Below are 27,675 nucleotides of genomic sequence, written 5' to 3'. Positions count from 1 at the left end.
TATGTCGGAATTTATGTGAACCTGCCGGAAATTCTGTAAACTTGTAGCTAGTTCTGTGAACTTGTCTGAAGTTCAGTGAAATTGTAGGAAGATAAGTGAACTTGGCGTAAGTTTTATGAATTGGTCGGAAGATCTATGATCTTGTCGGAAAATCTGTGAACTTGCCGGACATTCTGTGAATTTGTCGGAATTTTAGTGAACCTGTTGGAAGATCTTCATCAGTTTAACAATTCAACTACTCGGAAGCTCTATGAACATCTTGGAAGTTCTACGAGAGTTTTGGAAGTCTATGAACATCACACTTAATTTTTTTCGCCGAGATTCCAACAGCCGAGCAGTTCTGCAATTTGTTTTGCTGAGATTCAGTAAAACAATTGCCGAGACTCAGCTAACAAATAACTTTTTGCTGAGATATCAGCTAACAAACAGATATTTTGCAGATATATCAGCAAATGTAAATGCCGAGGTAATCGGTTGTTGGAGATTTTACCGAGCTAGATTAAGTGTGAACACGGCGAAAAGTGAAGGGCGACACTTTAAAGGAAATCAAAACAAGGCGCATAGTATTGAGCGAATTGTTGTTGTCATACATGTTCGGGGCGATTTAATAAGGGCGTATTCTTAACCTTCCGCATTTACGGGCGAAATGGTAAAAAATATTTTTCAAGAGAAAAATAATAAAAAATGGGATTTTTCACTCAACACAAATAAAAATGGATCAATTTTACGATCATAAATTTAATTGCAATGAGAAAAAAAATGCTTAACCTTCAATTAAAAATTAAATTTATACGTGCAAACTTGCTCGGTTTTTCTCCATATGTTTACATTTAGCTAGTTTCGCCCTTATCACAATTTGCTCCGGACTTTACTACTTGATCAGAGATGTTATGCCTCAGAACATCCCGGCGGCGCCGACTGGGATTGATCCCAGGCCTGCTGGGGTGAGAGGTAATCACGCTAACGCTTCATATTGATTATTTTCGGGTAAAAAAAGTTCGTCGTTAAAATCGTCGTGTACATTCAGCGCTTTAGGCATTTTGGAGTTTAATTTTTGTTTTGTTTTGAGTATGTTCCATATACACTTCAAATTGTTGACTAATGAGTTCAAATCTCACCTTTACTTTAAACCGTTTGCACAGCTGTCAGCTCTGCTGAAATGGCGCATCCTAATGTACGCCAATTCCAGTACAGAGAGTTCAGCCATGGTTCGACAATAACGAATTGATTGTGGAATAATTTGTAGGAACGTATTCCAATTATTCAATGTATGCGATAAAATATTCTGTTCTGAACTTGATTTGCGTCATCTAAATAAACCGGTTGATTGGTTTGATCATCTTCGCTAATAACCATTCCAAGCGTGCTTTCTCGTAACGGAAATCTATAGCGCTAGCAAAAAGCTGACTAGACATGGCTAGACTACAACAGTCGTCACTATTCCTTGTTTCTGTTCCCCAACAATAGCTCAAACTTTCCACGTATCCCTTTATCCCTTTTCCTTGCCGGGCCAAACCCAACGTTGTCTAATAGCTACGGTATAGACGAAACTCCTCCTACTCAACTAAAGTTTTACAGCTTGTCGCGTCACAATCCTTTCCCATCCATCACATGTGTTAGTTAATGTAACTGCAAAGTTCATTCACATTCACACCCTGTCTGTTTGTTGTGTTCTGAAATGGGGCCAGCATCGATTTAGCGATGATGACCCGCCCAGCTATCCAGTCGCCGCATGTTTCCGAATTCGAACGATGTGTGCGAATAAGATGAGAAGTCACGACGGAACCGACATTTGTTTGTTTACCTGTGCAATCGTAAAATTTAAGCTGATGCGCAGTTCAGTTACAGTTATCAAGAGTGGTTTTCTTTTTTTTTTTTTTCGCATCGTCGGGTGTCAGATATTTGAATGAATATTACGTTTTATTTTAAATAAACGCATACAGTTGTAAACAAACCCAGATAGGGTAAGGTGGGGCAAGAAGGGTCATCTATGAGGGGCACTCAATCGCAATATACAGGACCAGTTAAAATGCAAGAAAATGTACGTTGCAAAGTAGTAATGAAAATAATAGAAATTATTTTGCCGTACTTAATGTAATTGAACGTACTCAAAGTATAATTAACGAACTTGAATTAAGGAATCGTGGCTATAATTAATGGACTTAAATAGTAGTTAACGGCGTACAGGGTATTGTTAAAATAGTTAAAGCGTCGGAGCTCAAAGTTATTACGTGCCTAAAGGTCCTCTCCTTGATTTTTTTTTTTAATTTTCAACAACAGGTTCAATCAAATCCATGATTATGGTTGCATTGAACCTGTTGATTTTGGCACACAAATAAATGAATAAATGTACTAGCTGACCCATCTTGCGCCACCTTACCCTAGAATGAGTATTGATTACTGTACCGTGTGCTCCGCAACAGGTTCAAGGACACTTAATGCTTATCAATCGCCTCGAGCTCTAATTGTGCAGATGCATCTAAAAATGGTGCACTTCATAGACAGACACATCACGCTCGAATCAAACATTTGTTTAGAGGTGAAACATCCGTGTTATCTGTGAGTGGCTGCCTGTTGGAACCAACTGATAAGACAGTGCCCTAGGTGGCAATCTACGGAAATATGTAACTAGTGTTCGCTATATCCGGCAAGGTGTCTTGTTGTCAGTCGTATTTCAATTTGTTGATTTTGGCGAAGGTTTTTCTGTTTTCTTGATGGAAGGTTAGGCCAATCTTCTATTTTTATAAATGTGATCTATAAATACCATGTGCAGTCAAGGATCTTGTTTATTTTTTATGCTTTTTTATAGTCACTTTAACACTCTTGGGTCATACGTGCGAGACGCGTCCGGGAATGAGAATTGAACTCGCCATTTTGGCGTGAGAGGTATGGATGTAAACCACTACGCCGGAGCCATTCCTGCTTTTTTGTAACGCAAGATTAAGTAGCTCGGTTTGGCTGTAAATCTATAGCTGTGTGGAAAACTGGAAAATCACTGAAGTAATGCGACGTTTTTACGAATAGTCTAATTTTAAAGTCTCTTAAATCACGTTCAATGTACAGCGTAAATATTTGTATACACACGTAATCTCGGCATCCTTGTTGGGTAATTTGTTTACAGTTTTCGAACTGTAAATCACAAAAACTATCGACAAACTACTGAATACGGTAATGGTAAGCAGGCTGCCTTCCAGTCATTTTGGATAAAAAAATGTTATATTAAATTATGGAATAGTAAGATATTATAGTAATATTTTGTTTGTGTAAGCAACAAGAAAAGATTGTGAAGTTTGTGTTTGACACATAATACCTGCCAATTTTGCAATAAGCCATTTTGTCATTTATTTCACCCACTCTTCGCTCTTCACTCTTCGCGAAGAGGCGATTAGAAAATCGCTCATTGTGACTCTGCCAAAGCTAAATTTGCAGGTTTTATGCGTTAAACACAAACATTACAATCTTTTCTTGTTACTTACACATACAAAATATCATCATAGTATCTTATTATTCTATAATTTAATAGAACATTTTTTTAGCCAAAATGAATGGCAGATGGTAAGTACTGAATTGACCGAACACCGAGTTTTCAGTATTCATTACAGGGTGTACACAGGGCTGGAAAGCACCTCAGAGCGTTAGCAAAGCAACTTTGTGCATGCATCTCACAACACTCGACAAAGAGTGTGTGGTTCTCCCATTTACTTCGCACACTCTTTTCCAACTAATCTGTGAGAAAGCGATCCACACAATGAGCGGTACACTCCGTTCTGTGCGACGCACGGAGCGAATCAACTCGGGGGCAACTTGACAACTCTAGTATATTGCCAGTTTACCCCGATAGTTTGGTGCTGGTGGTTCTGTAAAACTCACAAATTTCAGAAATGTTATCTGAATAGGGCGTATTCAGAAATGATATACAGTAAATAATATTAAAGTTTAAAATGCATCTTATTGTCGCACGCCCGCCAAAACGGACACGCAACATCCGACGTCAAAACTAACATTAGCGACATAGGAACTCCAGTGGTGCCAGCGACAGATGACGTTTTGATTCGCTGCAGGTCTCTGAATGGTTTTGCAGTGAGTAAGAACGTACTAATTACACCGACAAACCGACATGACACTTAATTCTGACTTATGCCCGAAAATCTTAAACGGCCGATTTAAATGTGCAGTGATCCGAACTGTCAAAACTATAGGATTCTTTGATCTAGATAAAAATAATTTGTTTGATCTATTGATCAGACACGAACCATAACTTATTCATGGGGCAGAGCTGGTAGCAGGTCACTTTTTAGTGACTTTGCCACTATTTTGAAGTTAGTCACTAAAAAGTCACTTTTCACACCAAAAAGTCACTAAAGTCACTATTTCCCTAAAAATAGTCACTAAAGTCACTTTTTCGCAACTAAAATAGAGTGAAATGGAAAAATATTACCAACATTTTTAAATTAAGTGCTTGGCACTAAGGAAGTTTTAAAAGAATTCTGGGATGACTTCTGAGGATACTTCCAAGAGACCTCTAAAGAGTTCGAAATAAGAAGAGAAGAATTCCTATGGAATCGGCTTTTCAGGGTTCAATCTCAAAGGAATTATTCGAAGAGTTTCAAGGGTATTCTGAGATGGATTTTTTTTTTGAGAATTCTGAGAATGCCATGGGAATTCTGAGGAGAATACTAATTGAATTTCCTATATAATTCAGAAGAGAAGTCCAAGATCATTCTAAGCAGAAATTTATGATATTTCTGAGGTTAATTACATGGAAATTCTAAGGAGAACTTAAGTAAATTTAAAATAGATTTATGGGAAGAACTTTCATGGAAATCCTGGAAGAATAATTAAAAAATCGAATATAACCTACTTTTATGTTGTATTAATTCATGCGTGAAGTTATCGATTTTCATAGTTGGGGATGCTTAACGTCAAATATCAGACTTAAAGTGAACATTTTATGCGATAGATTAGGAGATGAAAGTAAAGAGTTGATAGTGTGTGAAAATTGTACATAGAAAGTAGAAACCATAAACGAACTGTATCCCGGATGGTTAAACTATACCACAAATGGTTTGGATGATACCCCAGAAGCAATCAGGTAGATGCTTACATCAGATGGCGATTTGAGCGTGAAACAATTGATAGAACTGTTTCCGCACATCGGAGGTACATGAGCAAATCGGCGATCATCCCTTTTGCAAGTGTGGCGAGGTGAAACACCCCTCACTATCCCTCATCAACGGATGAGTTTGGTGAAAGGGATGCTCTACCCGATTCGTACCTTCCTCAAAATTGTTTTAAGCTCGCTTTTTACTTTCTATATACAATTTTCACACTGCCGTAGTGCAATGGAATTATCAACTCTATACTTTATTAAAATGTCCACTTTAAGTCTGATATTTGACGTTCAGCAGTTCCAAGAATGTTGTCAAGAATGCAATAGTATTTTTGTTAAGCTTGTTTTAGAAGAAAGTTTAAGAGGAGCGGAATAATTCTAAAAAGGTTCCTGAGATCATTCTAAAAAAAAATATATGAAATATTCTTAGTGAATTATCAAAGTTATATCAAAATGTTAAAGATTTCAAAACCAGAATGAATTTCAAATCTTCGAAAAAAATGCTGTTGATGTAATGATCTATTTAACCCAATTTAAGCTGGTTTATTATGGTTTATTGGTTTGTACACTAATTTTAAAGTATATCGCTCAACCAGTAACATTAAAAAAAATCGTTGGGAAAATCCAGAAATTGCTATTTGCTGGCCATCGTAAATAAAGTAATCAAAGGGAAATTATTCAAATCACTTCAAATGCTTTTAATAGGAGATTGCGTTGAGAGTTTCCATATATAATTAGAGGAATTCATGAAATGTGATTTTAAGCTCCAGGAAAAAACAGTTTATTTCAGTATTAAACCTTATTTGAGTTTCTGAGTCATCATATAAATGTAACTATTGGTTACTTATTTATTATTTAAAAGTCACTATTTAGTCACTATTTCCGTAATTTTAGTCACTAAAGTCACTACTATTATATCGAATAAGCGCTACCAGTCCTGATGGGGATTCATGGCTTAGCTAAATATTTCCCGCAAACACGGAGCCAGATGTCAGTAGTGTGCTGTGGTCAGAAAATTTATTGTTTTTGCTATGGTCACTCATGTCGGTTTGTCGGTGCTAATTATACGCAGCTAGTACTGCAAAAAGTACAATTTGAGGTACTCTCTTCGGTCGCAAGCTAATCGATGCACCCTTCGAAACCTAGGAATATCAACGAACCCCTCATTTTATCTGTCAAACTCACATAGCGAATAAAAACAAACATAGTGTAGTACTAGAATGGATTACGTTAATCAATTTACTTGGGACCGATAGGCTAGTCCAGTGTGAGCCAATTTAAAATCGTTAGTTTGCACCGGTTGATACATTGGCGTACTTGGTTAGGCCTTTGCATTTAAGCTTAATATGTGATATATTATTCAGTTTGACTTCATTTTCAATTTCTTGCGACAACGCATGCTATCGTCAGAACTCAATTTTAGTTGCTATTTTCGAAAATCCTGATTAACAACCACTTTACTTATATGATCACTACATTTTCAGAGTTCTTCATGGTATTTGAGTTGTCATTGTCACTATGCCCATAACTGTGTAACTAAATAATAAAACATACACATGAATATGGACTCATCTGTTTATTGAGGCTTCAAGTTTGGTGAGGATTAGGGCTTTTTAATGTATCACCAACGTAGAGTGTGCCACGCGAGTTCGACCCGTTTGTTTACATCAGAAAAGGCGAATCCAATAGAAACTAAGCGATCGTTTCCGCCTCTGGTGGTGAATAAGGGAACCATCAAAAGAGTGATGAGGGCTGAAATTTTCGCCGTGAAGCATACGAAGAGGAAAATGTTTTTACTTTTTCTGATTAATTTATCCATCACAGGTGTTTGTAACCATCATCCACATGGAATATTTTGTTTTCTGTATCGATTGTGCAGTGAGCCGGCTGGTGCTTCCACATATTTTTGTTAAGAAAAGTGAAGATTTATAAAACTACCACAGCGGTTATGATCTTCCGGATTTTTAATGTGGTGTTATTTGAGCTGTAAATCCGTTAAAATATGTGGAAAATAATAAAATAAGACCCCTCCTGATGGACATATGCAAAATACGCATAACAATATGCGTTAATTTGAGATGTAAGCATTGTAATTTTGATGCAAACAAACGGTTTGGTTGACGTTTCCTCTCATAATCGCCTAGCGCACTCTACATTGGTGGCGCATAGAAACAGCCTATAAGGATTTTCACAACACAAATTAAAGCATTTTTCACTCAACATCTTGCCAATCTCCATCGGTAATTGTCTTATTGCACGATTTTACACAGATCTAAACTGATTTGCACCTAAACTATTCACACACAACAAATCCGGAAAATCATAACCACTAAGACACTCTTATAATTTTCTATTGTCTTCAACAAAAATATTCCTGGATCCTTGCAAATATGATACAGAAATAAATTTTTCAACTGTAGACACTCTTATAATTTTCTATTGTCTTCAACAAAAATATTCCTGGATCCTTGCAAATATGATACAGAATTAAATTTTTCAACTGTAGATTAAGTTTTAGAGCTACTCAGATGAATCAATTTATCAGGAAAAGTGAAAAGTGTTTCGCTTCCTATGTCTCATGGCAGAAATTTCTGCTCACAACACTATTTTGACGTTCTCCTATTGACCACCAGAGGTTGAACGAATCGCTAAGTTTCTATTAAAAAAATGCGTATAGAAACAATTTTGTAATTTTTTTTCGGTAGAATTCTCAAGTTTTTGAAAAATTCCTCAAGCCGGAATTTTAAATAAAAAAAAAAGATGCAAAATTTTATCAGGATATTACGATTGATACAAATACAAATACAGATTGTCAAACCTCTTAACGGAATCCCTTTAAGAAGAGCTTTGAGTGTGTTGGTTTATTTCTTTTAAATTCCGTTATAATTGCTTATCTTTTGACAGACACGCGTATTTTGTCTACTAATTGCAGACTTCATCAGTGCCAAGTGGTGTTGAGTACTTGGCACTGATGAAGTCTGCAAGTAGTAGACGAAATGCGCGTATCTGTCAAAATATAAGCAATTATAACGGAATTAAAAGGAAATAAATCAACATACTCAAAGCTCTTCAAGTCCTGATAGTTACAAAAAACATGTTGATGAATGTTGCAGATGCTCATTATGATTCTATTTTCAAACCGTTCGTAATATGTATTTCCCAACGTTGAAATTTGTGTGGTGATTAATGAGTATTTTCAGTTCAGTTTCAGAAATCTTGCATATCAGAAGAACACATACGACCCATGGCAAGCTTTCATCGCACAACTATGATCAAAAAATAAGTCTAAGGCTGGTTAAATTCAAGAGCAAAATAAAATAGAAGATAACACAGTATTTTTATTACCTTTTGATTATATTAGAAAATGAACCTCCATCAATCGGTTTCAATTCGTTTGGATTTATATAATTTCACTACGAAAATCATAAATTCGCTCTTTTCACATAGCATTCTTGCTTGTTGTTTGACATCCATACATGGTGAAACAAAAAGTTTGTTTTCCGTAGAAAAATACCATTGAACTATTTGCAAGTGGGTACGTGAAACTAAGGTTATCTGTCACCTGGCCGACGACTTGGAGCGAATATATAATACAACAAGCGCTAATGTCTTCTTTGAATTCTTTGCAGAATTTGCTTACCACGACTGCATGCATAGGAGATGAAGAAGAGCATAACAAAGAATAATTTTGTCAATTTGCTGGGTTTCCCATTTGCAACCCTACACTGAGTGGTGCTCTTTGCGTCGGACCCAGCCCAGATGACAGCCCTGGTTGACCAAAACCTCAAAATTGTGGCAAATAGGCAAAAAACAGTTGAAATAGATGTTTTTTAGCTGTACGAAGAAAACTTGACAATCAAGACGTCACAAAAAGGAGTATAGTAGAACCAAAACCAATGCACAATGGTCCCAAAGCCGTGTTTAGGAAGACAACAATGGTTGCGCCCAAACCGTCAGTTTTAGGTATATGTTTTCTTGTTTGTTTTGATCAATCTTATTATGTTTTTAAAATTAAGGTGGTCCATAAAATTGGTGAATTAAAAATACTAACTTTTTTATTATTTGAGATAGACCAAAGCAGTGTTCTAAACAGTTGTAGAACAATCAATTCAAAGCAACTTTGCTGAAGGCACAACGTTTTTATCTCGTATAGTTCATGAGTTTTGATTTTTTTAAACAAGCAGGTCAGGGTGACCACTAAAATCGATTTTCTTTGAATATCTTTTCATGCGTTAATTTCTCATAAAAATATTGTTCTGATTACATTTAGAACTTTTGATGACGCATATTTTTACTCAAGCAGCTAGGCTATTATCTTTTTTTGATTAGAATGTTAAAGGCTATTTTCTTCGAAAAAATGGCTCTTTTCAATTGTCAATATCTCATACAAGGCATACAATGCCTTGGTTTTATTTGCATGCACGTAACCCATAGCTCATACCGTAGTAGGCTGTGTATAAAAGAAAATGATTTACTTAGTTTGACAGTTGCACCATGACGAAGTGGCAGTGTATTCGTGATTTGTCCCACGTGCAATGTTGTGAAAAGAAATTTCAATCGCCGTGGGAGTGTCCCGGTGGACCGTCAAAAGGGTTTTAGACCGAGAAAAGAAAGGACAACTATCCGCGAAGGTGGCCACAGGTCGTCCGAGGTCAGCTCGGGTTCCGAGGGTTATCGCTGCTATCAAAAGGAAGATCCGGGTGAATCCAGTGCGTTCAATAAGGAAAATGGCAAAGGAACACGGGATAAGTGACTTTACGGCACGGAAAATCGTAAAGGAAGATTGCGGGGTGAAGTCAAGGGCACGGAAAAAAAACTCACATGATTACCAACCGCATCCGGGAGCTACGAGTCGAACGATGCAAGAAAATCTTGAGCTTAAGCGACAAAATCCGGTAATCCTGTTCAACGACGAGAGCATGTTTACCGTCCATCCCGTTTCAAATTCCAGAACCGACCGGTATATTAGTTCTCTTCCGGTAAAAGACGTGGCCGACTAGCACAAGAACGTGTATCTGGCCAAGCATCCTGCTAGCGTTATGGTGTTTGGATTGGTGGCTTCCGATGGCAAAAAAAATGGACCCGGTGTTCATTCCAGAAGGTGACAAGGTCAACACGGAGGTCTACATCGGGATTTTAAGTAAGTATGTTCTCCCGTGGATCAAAGAACAGTACGGTCCGAAGCCAAATGTTGTATTTCAACAAGATGGGGCTCCGTGCCACACCTCGAACCGCACTCAGAAGTGGTTGCAGGAAGATCTTCCGTTCTGGTCGAAGGATATGTGGCCGCCATCCAGCCACGATCTTAATCCGCTGGATTACTCAATATAGCGCGTCATGAAAGTCAAGAAATACGCAGCTGTTAAATTCAAAAGTTTATCATTTTCCAAAATTTCACTTTTGTAAATTGCACGAATGTGCAACTGTTGCTATGGTAATTAAAATTACCACCGATTGCCTGCTAAAAGCGATTTCCCTAACACAGATTTCAAAGTTGAATTCCATCCGGTTTCACCAAACGGTGTTTATTCAATCACCGCGTGGTGAAGGGTGGTGTTCTCCAGTACACAACTAAAGGCTCCCCGCAAGCAGCTAGATATCAAGACTGGCCTGAACCGCTGATCGGATGCAGTTCCAACCACCCTCATCCCAAACAACATACAGCTCACTAGTCCTCATCTGTGTTTAACACCCTAATAGCTCAGCATTACTCAACCATCACGACAAAACGGTCCTATTCAGGACCACCATAAATTTGAAAAAGAGTATTTTTTGTACGTTTGTCAAGGTCATCAATTGGATGTCATTTCCCATATCAAGATAGAGCTGGGATTAGGGTGTAACAACTTTTGTAAACAATTACCTCTTTCGATGATGTCTTGAAAGTCAAGGCTCGCCCACGCAAATCAACATGACCATCAGGTAGGGTAAGACTTCCCCTACTCGACGGTAATGCTGGTTTGCGTGCCTTGAATTCTTAAAAATCATCGAGAGAAGTCATTGTTTACAAAAGAGGCGGCATGAAAGTGGTCTGATTTTGATCCAGAGATGATGGACTCTTAAAACGCCAATCGATAAGAATGTTTTCTACGAATCTGTTAAAATTAAGACTTTATCATTTTCAAAATGTCTCTGAAAATTGCATGAATGTGCAACTGTTGCTATGATAATTAAAATGATCACCAATTTCCTGCTAAAAGCGATTTCCCTAACACAGATTTCAAAGTTGAATTCCATCCGGTCTCACAAAACGGTGTTTTATTAAATCACCGCGTGGTGAGTGGTAGTGTTCTTCAGTACACAACAAAAGGCTGCCCCCATGAGCATCCATAGAAGGAGGAAGAAGCCGCAGCGCTATTGATGGAAATCAGTAGCTCTTCGTGAGTCGCTGTGGGCCATCTTTGTCAAGCGCGTCATACTAAAGAGTATAAATAGAGAGAACCCCGCTCAGATTCCTATTCCTTCACAAAACACAAGCTCTTGCTGCAGTTAACAAATAAGATTTATTATATAAGACCACGTAGTCCTACGTCACCATTACGTACAACCCCTTGGGGCTGTCCCTTGTAGGTTTTTTTTTTAAATTTGGAAATTCACAGGACTTTAACCATTTTACAGAGTATTCTTCGGCATAATTAAAGATGATTGTCTGTTGGATTTCTTTACTATATTCGAGATAATTAAGTTTAAGCACTAGTCTTTCAATATAGCATCAACAATGGCGGACACGCGACCTCACACCACAAGTGATGAAGAAGCTTGCCTAGATGTACATGTATTTTGCTAGGCCAATCTACAAACCTTAGTTATGCTGTATATACCGACAGAATCTCGAGTCAAAATACGCTTTGATTTAGAAGCAAGTTACCAAAACAGCCGATTGATAAATATGTATAGGAAATCCCAAGCGTAAAAGAAGCAACAAGTTGAAAGCACCCATTCACAGTTATACACGAAAAAAGCGAAAGAGTAATCTCCGCGAACCCTCCACTATTATCGCCGCGTGTGTGCGTGTGTGTGTGTGATGAGGATAGGAAAGATGGGCAACTTACGCAAATGATGACCATGGAGAATGTAAGAACGGTCCATTATAGGCCTACGCATTTGAGAAAGTCATGCACCATCCTGCCGAAGTGGAAAGAATTTCTTCAGTTCTTCGACTTCATGCACGGCTCCACTCAATGCCTGTAATGGAAAAGAAGCCCCAAGCAAAGCCCGTTGGAAACTCTAGAACCTTTATGTTGTAAGGTGGTTCAACCTCCATGCTACTTCTGTTCGTGGAGTGGCTTCAGTTTCGTTCGGCGTGTGCTGCCCGTGTGACGTAAGTGGGGTTTTTTTGTGCTACCAACTAGCAACCTGTTGGTAGAGAGCAGGGATGGATCGGTTTTTGGAGCATCGTTCATTACTTTTTAATGTAGAAAGCCACTGTCAAGTCCAATTGGATTTTCAGTTAATACCATCTTAAAATAAATCGATTAATGTTATTACTCTCTCGATCAAACTTCGAAATTTTTGCACCGTAGAGCCACACTATGTGTTTTCACTGAAGGTGCACTCGAGTGCGCGCCCTTGTGTATCTTCAGTGAAGATACGAATTTTTCTATATTGAAAAATAATGAACGATGCTCAAAAGAGCGATCCATCCCTGGTAGAGAGGAAGACAAAGAAGACGAAACACTGTGACAAAATGGGCCAATGCTATACTTATTGCTGTGACAATATGAATCACACAGTTTGAGCGTTGTAAATACGAACTACTAAACTGATAACAAAGTGGATGCTTTCGGAGTGAAATGGAGCGGCAACAACAGTAGGTGGATCTTACAGAACACAAGATAACGCACAATGGAAACTGTGAGTATGGGTGATAAGACCTTCATCGAAAAATGAAAAACAGTTTGATTGCTATTGATCGTTTTATGGAGGGTCCTCAGATAGGCTAGGTATTACGTAGCTGGAGGCGGCGGGTTCGATGCCGGTCCGGTCGGTGACATCTTTCGGGTTGGATTTTTTTTTGGCTTCCTTGGACATAGAGTATGATTGTGCTTGCGGTAAAACGCTCGCTACAGAAGCGTAAAAAACCTAGAAGACGAAGAAGAAGATGCTGGTTACTTGCCAGCTTATAAAGCGTGAATGTTGTCGAAATAGCTAAACAATTCTAGCCTCATGAACACTGCTTCCAACTTCCACGCTCGTAACTTAGCACAATTAAAATTATTGTAAACATAATGGTCTCCCGTGTACACTTCTGATTACTTCGAAAAAAAATGATAAAACAATGCCTCCTTTGTGACATGGGAATGATAACAAACACTCGAATCCTTCACAAGAGAGGAAACACATGTGGCTCGATTAAAGTATGTCCTCCGTTACATTTTGTCAGGTACACAATTTTGAGGCATCTTGATGGAATCCCATTATGTCACCCACGTTTCATTCACTGCCAGAGTGAAAGGTGCCTGAAATAATGCCGAATGATTACAGCTCAGCGAATGCGGAAAAGGTTGAACCCTAGCCCTTATTCGTCCGCCGTGGTCAAACAAGTCTCGCCGCCGCCGCCCCCACACGCCCCAAATCCAAATGGCAACAAGAAATCCGTTACCTGTTGGCCCTTTTCATTGACCGGTGAAAGGAGTGCCGTCGCGGTTTGCCTCTAATGTTTGTTTTGCTTGCTACACTCTACAAACAAGCTTAGGTACCTAAATATCTGAATTTTACCTTGGCTGGGTGGCGAGCTCGTGTTCGGTGACAATGAAAACATCAGGGCAGACTAATGTCATTATTTTGACTAGACTGTGTGAGTGTTGAGAAGCTGAAGGCATCTACGTGGTGATGTGATTTTAATAAGATTTTAGAGTGGAAAAACATATTACCTAAAAGCCACTGCTACTGTTGCTTCTAGCAACTGGCAGTGCTCTGTTAATGGTCCGCAAAAGAAATGCATTATTTAAGTTTTCTTTCCTTTCTACATTTCGCTGATTTTGTTTTTCTTTTCCTAAACTTTCTGTACGGGTTTATTTTTATTACCTTTTGTGCGATCATTCACAGTCCCTCTACCAGACCACCGTTCACTTTAGTTACGAGTTGAAGCATCAAGTTGCAAGTGTTTCCCGGCACAGTTGCCAGTTTTGACGTAGGACTACGTCTGTGATTTCTATATGGGGGTACACTTTGTGAAAACCAAACATAGAACATGCAACAACATTATGAAAGATTTTGAACGTTAATAACTCAGCTGCCCCTGGACCAATTTCAATAATTTTATCACCAATCGATCAGAAATATGTATACGCAAAATTTCAAAATGTGCAAATTATCATCGATTACCTGCGAAAAGCGATTTCTCTAACACAGATTTCAAAGTTGAATTCCATCCGGTCTCACAAAACGGTGTATATTAAATCACCGCGTGGTGAGTGGTGGTGTTCTCGAGTACACAACGAAAGGCTCCCCGCAAGCAGCTAGCTATCAAGACTGCCCTCAACCGCTGATCGGATGCAGTTCCAATCACCGTGTGTGGTGGTGTCTTGTCGTCGGCATCAGCAGCAGCAGCAGTACTTTCGGCGCGTGGTGTGTTCTCCAGTACACAACGAAAGGTTACCTGCAAGCAGCGAGCTGCAGCCCACATGAGCATCCATAGAAGGAGGAAGAAGCCACAGCGCTATTGATCGGAATCAGTAGCTCTTCGTGAGTCGCTGTGGGCCATCTTTATCCACCGCGTCATACTAAAGAGTATAAATAGAGAGAACCCCGCTCAAATTCATATTCCTACACAAAACACAAGCTCTTACTGCAGTTAACAAATAAGATTTATTATATAAGACCACGTAGGCTTACGTCACAATTGCGTACAACCCCATAGGGCTGTCCCTTGTAGTTTTTTGTTGCAGTTTAGGGTTTTAGGTTGACAAAACATGCGAACTGATGTGGATTTCAACAATCTCAATTTTGTTGAAATATCTTTTGAGTGTGTGTATCATTATAATTTACAATCAAAATATATCAGGTTTTCTTTGATTTATTTATATTTCTTGTGAGGGTTGAAGACAATGATTTCTTCGATAAATATTGTTGAAAAGAATTAAACGCTATCAAAATTAAATCGATTGAAAAATTGGTTCAGTTTTTCAGATTTTCTACTGATCTCTTAAATGGCAGCAGTGTTATCATATTTTATAATATAAACAATCGATGTTTATATTTGTTCAGAGTAGTCATTCAACATTCCATCCTTCCACATTCCTTAATGCCAAGAAGGAAAAGGTTCCCCCTATTGTAATAACCACTTCCGATTTCCATGCTCTTCGCACGGAACTTTTGAACTTCGTGAAATTCAAGTTTTCACTTCAAATTGGCCGTCAGGGTGAATGCCGTGAATTGGCTGAAACCTTGGACGGATTCAAACGTCTTCTCACGTATCTTACTGAGAAGCAGCATCATTTTTTACTTACGACACCAAAACTGAACGTGTGTTCAAGGTTGCCATGAAAGGACTGCCCAGTAGTGAATCCCTGGATCAGATCAAAGATCAATTGACTAAATTACTTGGAGTTGAGCCTGTCCAAGCAATCAAAATGAAAATGAAATCCCGTCCTAATCTAGTCTAGTGAACAACCTTAAAGCCTTAGAAAAAGCTAGCCTTATGCTCCATGTCCGAGTGAAGTGGGAGCACTTCAGCAAAACTTGAGGAAATGTCCAAAACTGCACCCAGTGTCGTAAGTGCCAGGGAAGGAGTCACGGAACTAAAAATTGCTACATGCCAGCTAGATGCATGAATTGTGGTGATTCCTCTCACGCAAAAGACGGCTGTCCTGTAAAAGAAGATCCTAAGAAATTTAAAAGTTCAAATTGTGATGAAAACTTACCACTCTTAATTGTTATGATGGATATCTCAGGGCTGGTCGGTTAACAAAATGAAAGCAAATCGATATTAAAGTGTGCAGTTCCTATCATAATGAAAACTCATTTTGATTTCAAATGTTGCGACATAAGTCTGATATCATATTGTGCTTTCATTATGCAGTCAAGACGTTTTAAATGAAAGCAACTTAACTTGAAGCTCTGCTGTTTACGTCTTGTTTAAAATTTAATTGAAATTCATCTGTCGTTGAACTAATGATTATCGTTTATCTGATTTGTTTAACACATTTTAGGTCATTCGTGACTTGCCCGCGGTGAGATTGGAGCCTGAGTCTTTCAGCTTGAGAAACATGAATGGTAACCATTTACTCTAGGCCCGTATTCAGTTAAACATTATGAATGCAAAATCAGTAATCAAATTGATTTCATTGAAATCCGTTTGCTTCAACAGTGTAAAATTTTGCTCTCATTTTAGCTGTGTTAACCGTTAAGTCAACCAAAATGAGATCAACTGGAGTATTCAAAATAAGTTACATCATAACAGCAAATTTTGATTTCAATTTGATGTTCAGCTTTGCCCGAGTAGCGAGTCACTTTTTAGTGACTAGGTCGTTTTTTTCAAGCAAGCCACTAAAAAGTCTCCTTTTTTAAGGCCAAGTCACTAAAGTTACTTTTTCTGGTAATCAGTCACTATTTTAAACTTTTTTTTCAACGTGAATTTATTTTAAGATTGATCATCCTTCTTGCAAAAATAGGCCTACACTTTGTTCTAATTTTTGAACAATTCCATAACTTTGGCGGATAATTTCCAGATTTATAATAAGAGAGCTATTTATGAAATGCGTTAAAAATATGATTTTTGTTTTGTAAAACAACAACAACAACAAGTAACCGAAACGTTTTTAAGACATGACAATCAGTTTTAAAGAAACAGCTTTACTTCAATTTAGTAAGTCTACACAGTTCGAAAAAGTAGTGTAAATTTCTGTTCAATATGATGCACATAAATGGAGCGTCACATATCATATACGTTTACATTATGTATCATGTAAAGTTCTGACACATTTCATGCAATGTAGCAAATATTGTATACAAAAGCCCATCTTTGTAAACAATATTGTTTGCAAGTTGCTCGGTTGCGTGAAATGAAATACAAGTCTACGTGAATGAATGTTTACATCACAATTAATATTCAGAATTTTTTATCTGTGTAGGATCACAACATTTTTAATGTCTTGAAGTTTCGTACTAGCAAAATTGTGGAAACTTTTAAGAAGTTCAATTTATCTCACAAAAACTAGATCGAGGGATCTTTGGGGAATTTCAGCGATCTTAAGCAGAAGTCCCCGAAATTTTAGCCCAGACTTTTGGATTGGCTTAAAAACTTTAAATGTGAGCTTAGACAAATTCAGGATAGTTCCATGATGTGCTGAAATAAAATTGAGAACCCTTAAGATGTTTCGAGAGATTCTGTGCAGAGACATTCAGAATATTTATGAAAACTTCAGAACTATTTCAGAAATCCAGGGAAGTTTAAAGGTGTTCACGAGAATTCCATTTATTTTAAAGCAGTTTTAGGGAAGCTACGAGAACATCAAGACAGATCATAGAATTAAAGGGCAGTTAAAAAAAATCAAGGAAAGTTTCGAGAAATAAATTTCCGGGAATTTCAGAGAAAATTTATGTAACGCAATAAAAATTATATGAACATCCGAAAAATGTGAGAGTATTTCTGGGGTGTTATATCGTGGAAATTCCAAGATTTCAAAAATTTCGAAAACTTAGCTAAGTTGATTAGAGAACATCAACGAAGTTCCATTAATTAAAAAAAATGCTAGAACTTTTAGCAAGTACCGATATTTTCAAGAAATTCCAGAGAACTTCTAAGAAATTTAGATATTATTTCGTTATGTTCAGTGAAATTCCGAGTTCTTTGAGGACGATCAGATATCATCACAAAAATCCCATTAACTTAAGGAAATTTGGAGCGACTTACAAGGAGTTCCTTGGAATTATGGGATATTCCGAGAATTATATGATTGATCTGAAAACTTTAGAAGATACATGGAATTGTAAATGTATATCAGAAAATTTGATCAATTTCGAGAAATCAAGGTAAGCATAGAAAACTTCAGGGCTGAACTTTCCAGGGAAAATTAATGATTTAGGGCTAAATTCCGTGAGCGTTTATAAACTTTATAAAACTTAAAGAAAATTGTATAATTTAAAGGCAATTCAATCAATTGTAGTAAAATTGTGGGTTCTTTTAAAAATAATAAGATATGCAGGGCAGTCTAGAGAATTTTAACGAAATCAAGAAATATGTTGGTCAGTTTCAGGATCGCGTTTTCTTTGATATTGCCGCCTACGGACATTTTTCAGACGGATCAAGAGCTGAAGATCGTCGTCTATTATAATTGAATCAAATTTAACCTCGCATTTTGGTACTGAGACAGCTCTTGCTTCAACTATAGTAGTAGTCAGAGATTTTAGAGCATTATTAATATCATCTTTGGTTTGCAAAGGACTATTTGGGCCAATGCTATGTTCCTAAAATGTTCGATATTGCTCCCAATCAGCTCTATGGTAATTGAACGTAGAGCTGTTGGGATTAGATATTATTTCTTGGGATATTTCAAAAGTTACTGGAAGGTCATCAATAAATGACCAAGTTGCTGTTTATTAATTTATTTGATAAGGCTCAATCGAATTAACTTTACAGAGCCAAGGATTCTTGTTCACTATACAATACATCGTAAAACTATAGTCAAAAGGTACAACACAATAAACACTATATCTTCCGCTATCCAATAAGCCTCCTCCATCAGAACGGGAGCCACTTCCAGTGGTTTCTTTATATGGCGGTATCGCCAACGGGTGGAAGAGCACTTCCATTGCAGCAATGGACACAAAACGTGGTCAGCACTCACACGCTCATCACGAATCGGTTACTTTCCAAAGTCGACGACGCATCCACTGAAAGAACTACTGATGAAGAACAATGAGGAGGACCACACAATGGTTGCTGTCGAATAAACAAACTTCTGTTGACAGCCGAGTGAACACTCCAAATGATCAAGTTGTAAGCGTTTAAAACCTGACACTATTCCGACAAGAATTGTTTGATTTGAACCCCCAGTATAGTCCACAAAGACGCAGTCCTACGTCACAAGTGGCCGAGAAATGGAAACACGAAGTCAACTCTAATCCTATATTAAGGGACGAGTTTAGTTTAGACAAAAACATCGAGTTTCCCGATATTATTCCCGAATTTCTATTCATTTAGGGAGAATATCGAATTTGGAGATATCAAGCAAGGGAAATTTAACATTTATAGATCCTTGAACTGGTTTAGATTTTCAGGACACAGTCACTTACTATTAAGGGAATTTTGTTGAAAATTCTAAATGAATGTTGAGGATATTTTGGAATTAATTCTAGAGATAACAACAATGTATTTCAGAGAACTTTCATTCGGGAAGAACTCTAAGAGAGCCTTGACTAGAACTCCAAGTCAATTGTGTGAGTTCAGAGAAAAGTTTTTAGCTAGTTCTGTGGGAAATTCGATGATGATTGTCAAGAGGATTCCTGTTGAATTGTAGGTAAATTTCTAAAGAATCTTTTAAATAAATTCTTAGATATTTTTTAAGAGAGTTCTGATGAGAAATCCAAGCATATTTTGCGGGCATTGAATTTCGAGTAAGTTTGATAAGGGAATCGAATTGTGAAGAGATTAATTTTATTCCGAGCTTATGCTCGCCAAGGCCATCTCGAGAAGAGTTTCTAGAGAATTCTAAAATGGATTCCAAGTAAATTGTCAGACGAACTTAGAGGATATAATAAATAATTTTAAAGTAGAAATTTAAGATAATTTTGAGGTGAATTGCTTGGGAATTCTAAGGTCAGGGTGTCAACTACCTGGAAACACATGGAAAATCAGGAAACATCAGGGAATTCATTTTTGTACCTGGGCATCAGGGCTTCTCAGGGAATTTCATTCAAATTCAGGGAAATATTTCTTAACCACAGAAACTTATTAATAAGTATGACTGACTTCGGTAGTTTCAAACAACTCGGTGTAGTTTGAGGATGGTTGCTCATTTAACATTTTAAATAGAGGTGCGAACTTGTGGTTGTTCCATGCTTGATGTAGCATTTTTGCAAGGTATGCAAACATTGCTCAAATAAAAGAGTATTTCGATGATGTTGGGCCTAAAATAAATTCAGCTATTTGGTGTTGGCACCCAACTGAGAACTGAGATCCTGAGGGTTGATAAAAATCCCCTTCCGTAGATGCTAGACGTTGTTAGTCGCTGCTAATTTTAACCTCAAAATTGTGTGTCGTCTCTTAATATATGCTGCACCTAATTGCGTCTGACAAAATTTAACCTTCGAGTAGATTGGTGCGTCTACTCGATCCAGTTGTGTCCAACAAAAATCAATCCTTTGAGGGCATTGGGTCTTTGAGTAAATGCAAGAATGGATAAAAGGAGAGGATGATTTATTATCTGAATACTTGTAGTTCTTGTTCCTTACTGTATTCTTAACAACCTGATTAGCTCAGAGAATCAACTAAATGAGAATTTAAGGCAAATGGTCTTGCTTGGATGTGTTTTTTTCTATTGCTTGGAGTAGCACTTTTATTATTGAATACGAATAAATATACGCACAAACATTGCCTTGACAGCATAGAGTGGCTTTATTGAGGTATTATAGGTCTTCATTGTAAACCTAGTTAACTCGGAAAATTAGGTTCTCGGTGAAGTTTTAGTATTGTGATGTTCCTGCTATTGCAATTGAGATGGCAGTATCTCACAAAATTTTTGAGGTGAATGCTCAAGTAACAATTTTGATTTTATCATGGTTTTAAACATGTTTATAAAGGTTAGAATGGACTTGAAGACCATAATTGAACCGGAAATGCTGCTTGAGTGTGCGCCATTAATGCGACAGTACAAAGTCAAACGTGCAGCTTTTGCCTAACCCGTCAACTTCTATTCAATTTCCATACTGCCGTACTCTAACGGAACTATCTACCTACCATCTTCTAAAGACCATTCTCTAGCTAATAAATTATCACACTAAAGCTTCATATTAGATAGCATTTCCAACCAACTCTTCTATAAGAAATTTTCTCAATACTTCAAGATGATCAAATATCAGAGATTCTCTAGGTGTCTCAGAAATTATTACAAAGCCTTCTGGTGCTCGTAGGTCTCCAATAACTTCACATGATATTTTGTCAATACTTCAGGATAATTAAGTGTTATTCTGAAGATATTCAACTGTCCAACAATTAAAATAAAGTCTCTCAGAGATTCTCTGATGATATAAGCTGTCTCAGGAATTATTGCAAAGACCTCCAGGTGCTCGTAGGTCTCCAAACACATCTCTGGATATTATTTTTTTTCAATAAATCGTGGTTCAGCATGTTTTGACAGCAGAATCGTCCGAGACCTTTTCTCGTGGTTCGAACTCGTTACCTGACACTGGATTACGTTGTACGCTCCAGGAAACATTCTTGAATCAAAATCACCTTCTCCATTCGTACTAAAATCCCCGAAGTAAATAAAATGTGCACACGCACACATATGTAGGGATGAATACCACACACCTTTTTTCCCGTGTTGGGTATTTTGAACACTGCGAGCAGTATCCAAGTGAACAATAGATCTAAGATATATTCACTGTTTTAATATTGCTTTATCAGCACGTCGTATCTCCATTGTGTGAAGCGACCGACATAGACTGACCGAAAGCGTTTTCCTTGTTAGGTATTGCATTTCGAATGAATTGCACTACTTGGCGGGGAACTGAATTCCAAATATCAAAGGGTTCTGTCAACCCCTTATCCAGAAAAATACGCCTCTTATTGAATATTGCTGTACAAGAGCATAGCAGGTGTTCAGAGTCTTCTTTTTCTATGTCACATAATCGACACATGTCCCCTTGATGTTTTCCTATTACCTTCAAGTGATATTTACATTAGGGAGAGTGGGATTGCCAACTTCCTGTTGCTAACATTTCGTGGATAGAGGACGGGCTCTTCTCCACACTCATGGGGCATCCTTCAGGGCGAGGGTTTATTCCATTGCGAATTATATGATCTTGGTTGCTGAAAGGAGATTCTTATTCCGTTCCCGGTGGGTTTCGTGTGGGTATTTCTGCTTACAGGCGCTTCATACAGCGTTTTTGGCGCTTCATACAGCGCCAAGCTGAATATGTTTGTCAGTGGGACTTGAGCAAGCCGCCCAGATTGGATTGCCGATTGTTATGTGCAGGCGCCTTGCTACATGAGTGGTAGTCTCAATCATCATCATCATCAAGTGATATTTACATGGACAGTGTCCTGTTATTAAACCAGTGTACATACTCAGCAGTGTTGGAAAAGTTCGCGATATTTCACGAAGTTCACCAAGGGAAAAGTTCGCGAGTCATAGCGAACTTTGATGAACTTTTCCATCACTGATACTCAGATCTAGCTTTGATAGTTCAGGAATCTTGCTAGTCATTGAAATGCTCGGATTAATAAACCGTTTCGACTGCCACTTTCATTTTTTTCCCATTTCTTGAACTCCATTCTAAGAGAGCAAGCAGAAACTCCAAATAATGGTACTGGTCCTATAAATTGTTGAGATGATCCAGGCCTAGCTAGTGTGTCGGCTTTCTCATTCCCTTGAATTCCGCAGTGACCAGAAACCCAAAATAGGTTCACTTGGTTTTGGCAGGCCAATTTTTCAAGTGACATTGCACATTCCCATACAAGTTTAGAATTACATGTTGCTGATTTCAAAGCATTTAGTGCTGCTTGGCTACCAGACATAATGCAGATATTCGAATGTCTATAATTTCTACGCAAGCAAATTTTAGAACATTCAAAAATTGCTTGGACTTCTGCTTGGAACACTGTAGGCCAGTAGCCCCTAGATATTGAGATATTTATTCCTGGACCTGTTACCCCTGCTCCTACATGATTATCCAATCTAGAGCCGTCTGTATACAAGAGAATTGATCCTGGACGAATGTTTGCTCCCCCATTTTCCCACAAATCGCGATCCGGATCTGCTACATTGTAAAGACGATCGAAGTGATATTTTCTTCTTCATCCAATCTTCATTTTTATCACAAGAGAATCAATATTGAACATTCTTAGGATGCTCATATGTCCTCTAAAATCACCTTCAAGGAAGTGCTGTGACCGTTGGATCCTTAATGCACTCCTTTCGGCTTCTAATTCAATAAAGTGATGCTGCTCATTGCACATTGAGAGAGTAGCTAGTCTTTGCAGCCTCCCTGAGCTGATTTTTCATTGGTTTTAGGCCACCAAACCAATGATGCATAGGTTATTCTGGTTCTTACACACCCTTTAAACATTTTTAACAGTTTCAAATGTTAGAACTGTAAAGTAGTTTGAAAAAAATTTGAAACTCAGCATTGCGAACGGCCTAAAGAGCTCTGAATTCATTATCGTTGTCCCTTCATGCTGCTCTAGAACAGCGTTTTTCAAACCGCGGAGCCCCACTGACTCGCAAGCTCGCTGATGCCAAAGTTTACGGGTCGTAGTTTCCGGTTTCTAACTTACTAAATCTTCAAGTCTAAATGCCATAAAATCCTCAGGATCTACAAGTTCCGTCAGCCTCTGCTCCTTACAAGATTTAAGCAACACCCTGGCATCCCGGTTGCAAGTGGCATAATCATTCATATTCCCCGCATAGCACCAGCAACTGCCCAGTTCGAGCAATCTACCTACCCGCACGCGGCGATTCAGCAGCATTGATATGAAGTCAGCGCGAACCAGAGTTTGCTTTTGTGGCAATTTCTGTTTCCACTTGAACCATATCTCTACGCTCACTTGCTACGCTGCGCTCTTTCCCTATCACTACCTCCGTCTCCTCCCCACCCCCCTATACAACACCGTCACCGGTCGACGCTCCATTCGGTGCGCCATGCCGGCCGTCTGCCTGCCCACCACCATGCCTGTCCGGGTCCGGGTTGTACACCAGTAGAGAACGCAGAGCGAGAGAAAATGCTGTTGAACTGAGCGGAGTGTACTTTCGCGAGCTAAGGCTAGCGAAAGGTGACTTAGTTTCCTAGCGAATGCCGAGCTACCAAGTCGTGCATGCTCACGTGCTGCTCGCAAACTGCGCTAACGGTATAGTGTTTTATGTTTGTACAAGTGCTTTGCCCGGTGGTTTTCCGAATTCACCTGAGAGCACATGGGCTTCGAATTTATAGCGAATGAAAAAGGTTTCCACTCACGTCATACCAGCGCCGAAGACGACGACGACGGGATCGGGCATCATAGGGAAACCCCACTGAATTGCTAGTAATGCCGTGTGCTACGTGTGCAACTCACGAAGGAATTTGATTGTTTCCTGCTCGAAAATAAGTGTTGCAACTGTTGCTGTACGAAAAGTGAATTGTGGCAAAAGTGGAATGCAGTTTGGTTGGATGCAATTCGACTGGAAATAGTAATAGTGAATCAATACCTTCTCCATCGCGCTCGCGCAAGTGCCCCAGCCAAAAATCAAAAACCTTGCACTGTTGCTCCTATAGATGCAGCAAGATTCATGTAATCAACGGTGGTGAATAAAAGAAGAGAAAAAATAATAATTGCCACGTTAAATAATTTTCCAAGCACACCAAGCGAAACGAATAAGCTAGAAAAAAAAGTGTGCTGTTTTTATTATTTTGTGTGAAGTCTGTAACGCGGCAACTTACGGCGAGTAAAAGTTTGTGGTTTTCAACTATTCGGTCATCTTTGCCAGGGTGTCCAATTTTTGGCCAGCGGGTGAAAATGTGCCTTCGAAGCGTGTCGAATCGAAACCAGCTGATATTGGCCAATTGTTGTTGCAGCGTCGGCGGTGGTGCCGCGGAATAATAGCGTCTAATTCCAATCAATCTCTCGCGGTGGTCATCTCGAACAAGTACCGCGAGGGAAAAACCACTCAACCGCTAGGCAAGGCTGATACGAGCGGACGATTGATTAGAAGAGATTGCTGCTACCGCACCAAGAAGAGGAAGCAACGGTCCACAACAATCTGTTCAAACATTTATACAACTAAGACGAGAGATCGACGTAAGCACGTAGGTCGGAAGAAAAATCGAGGCTGATTCACTGCAGCTCGGAAGAGAAAACTGATCCGCAGATCGGAAAAAGCTATTTCCTAGGCGGAGAAGGGGGTCCCAGCAGCGCAACGATGGATAGCGTTATGAGCGACTTGCTGCTCAATGTATGTACATTTTTGGATTTTTGTTTTGTAATATAATGTAGACAAGTGCTTACTGTGTGTGTGATTGTGTGTGTCCAGATGGGCCATATGGTTTATCGATTAGGTAGATTATTGCTGTTGCGCGTGGAAGTGCAAACTGGGCAATTTGTCCCACTAGAAACACTTGTCGGTTTATGAGGGCTTTAAGGTCGACTAATTGAAAGTTTTACGATGGACATGTGTCGACTTGTAAGCGTGGAATGGATGCTCTTGAACTGTTTGAAGGTTTCAAAACAGTAACTAAATCATTGGAAATATAAACAGTATAACTTACTGTTGTAGGGTCAAACTTCCTCTCATGACAAATACACTGCAAATCTACTTTATCGGTCGGTTGAAGTACAGAATGTGAACTTGAGAATTTTTGTCGGATTTTTAATTAAGTAGTTCTGCAATTTATTTTGCTGAGATTCAGTAAAACAATTGCCGAGACTCAGCTAACAAATAAGATTTTGCTGATAAATCAGCTAACAAATATATATTATGCAAAGATATCAGCAAAAAAAAATGCCGAGGTAATCGGCTGTTGGAGATTTTACCGAGCTAGAATAAGTGTGTAAGCGATGCATTTAAACGTCGGTTGTTCCAGAATTGCAACATGCCCACTAAAACTAACTAGGGTAAATGTTGGCTTCGGCACCCATTGACTGTTTTCGGCAACCAAAATTAAAACGTTAATTTCACTATGTTTTCCCAGCAACGCACTTCCCTGAATGTGTCCAAACGATTGTTTAGCCTTTCAGCTTCAATCTGATTATATTTGAACGATCGAGCAATCCAGTAATGCTACATTTTTCTTCAAATAAAGCATACGCACTACAAAATGGGGTTGATTTCGAGTTGCCGATAATAGAACAGCTGGTTAACACGCAGTTCTAATGGGAAGGTTGCCGAAGAAAAAGAGACTGCCGACAATAGTCACACTCACTTGAGAAGTTTGGAGCGTTGTAAAAACGCTTTCAAAACGTTTTGAAAAATTCTGTCGATTGGAATGGATAGAGAAGCAAGCAGCAGATGAATGTAAACAAACAGACACATCATATATGTGCGTGACGCTGAGAAAATGCTAGTAGAAGTGCAGACGCTGCTTAGATTGACGAGAATACGTAAATTCCCCTATATCATCTGATAGAGCAAATTATCGCTCAGATGCTGGTGTCGGTTTGCCAGATTCAGTCTATATTCACGAGAAAGCAACGTTTAAAGTCATTGTTTACATTTGGTAAATAGGCCTTTTTTAATTGTTTTTCTAGTTACTAGCTTTCCCTATCATACTTCAAAACTATCATCAACGATAAAGTTCAGTGTTGTGGGGCCCAACCTGAGTAAGCCTACTTGTCGGATTGAAAACTATTTAGAACCAAATCAACTCCGGTTAGGCACCTTGATGTCATTTGTGACAAATGTCAAACTTGCCGTTTCCGTTCCACTTCCGCCCACATTGCGTTTGGGTCTTTACTATATTCCATGCGCTAGATGACAGCGAGGCTAGAACTAAAAAGCGTACAAATTAAGAACGGTCAGATTACCGGGGATCCACGGTACTGCTGAAAATTTAACAGCTAAGGAACTACCAAAGGCGAAGCTACCAGCTGGAAGTTGATAAGTATATAATAAGCTACTGATCTTTGAAAATCTTTTTAATTTTCACCTGTAGTGCACAGCGTTGGAAAAGATCGCGATATTTCACGAAGTTCACCAAGGGAAAAGTTCGCGAGTCATAGTGAGTTTTGGTGAACTTTTCCAACACTGGTAGTGCATTTCCGGCCAATGTTTATTGTTGGTTGTGAACCAATTTATAAAAATCATTCAAAAGCACATCTACCGTTAAGCATTCTATACGAAATCCCTACTTGGGGATTGTATTGTTGAATTTCATTTCGAAACATTAATGTGTAAAATTTAACACATTTCGTGAAAAAACGCTTCTTATATGCCTTAAGACTAGTCAATTTCCCAAGTATTGACAGAAGAGTGGTGAAGACAAAGGCCTAATAATCGCAACGTTCATGGTTCGAGCCCAGTCTGTTTCCTTTTTAATTTTTTTGAACATCATTCATTCCTTCCAACCATCAAGTAATTTCTACCCAACCAAGCGCTTTGTTGCGAGTACTTAAAATTAATTATATGATTTGAGTAGTAGCCTATACTGAAGATCCGAGAGATGTCGCCCCTTCATTGGTAGGAAAATCATTTTTGCATTGTACTAGTCACCTTTCGCGTCACTAGAGCCGCTACTATCGGGAAAAATTGTGTCTTGGGGATAATAGAAGAGTGAACCATATTGTTAATTTATAATATTTGGTTTGAACTTCCTTGGAATTAAACTCAAAACTACTGTTATATAAACTCTCCTTGACGCAATCGAAAATATTAAATTCACCTTAAGATGCCATTGGAACCGAATCAACTGCAGATGCAGATTTCTTTCGA

At 38.5% G+C, this 27,675-nt stretch overlaps 1 protein-coding gene across 2 annotated transcripts in view; it reads left to right on the top strand.

Annotated features, from left to right (window-relative positions):
• LOC135708792 (uncharacterized) overlaps positions 1 to 27,675 on the top strand; it is a 59,008-nt gene that overhangs the window by 5,345 nt on the left and 25,988 nt on the right. Inside the window, exon 1 of one of the 2 annotated variants that reach the window (XM_065230938.1) lies at positions 24,039 to 25,203. The exons of the other annotated variant lie outside the window; for it this stretch is intronic. Coding sequence (XP_065087010.1) covers positions 25,171 to 25,203 — 33 coding nt within the window. The 5' untranslated portion in view covers positions 24,039 to 25,170. Of the gene's footprint in view, positions 1 to 24,038; positions 25,204 to 27,675 lie in introns of those variants that run through there. 2 annotated transcript variants of the gene reach the window in all.

Source organism: Ochlerotatus camptorhynchus, unplaced genomic scaffold (assembly GCF_037179485.1).
Source record: "Ochlerotatus camptorhynchus isolate MF236.1 unplaced genomic scaffold, CSIRO-AGI_Acam_v1.1 ptg000335l, whole genome shotgun sequence".
Taxonomy (NCBI): Eukaryota; Metazoa; Arthropoda; class Insecta; order Diptera; family Culicidae; genus Ochlerotatus; species Ochlerotatus camptorhynchus.
Note: the sequence above shows the minus strand (reverse complement) of the source record. Positions and strands in the feature narration are given on the sequence as shown.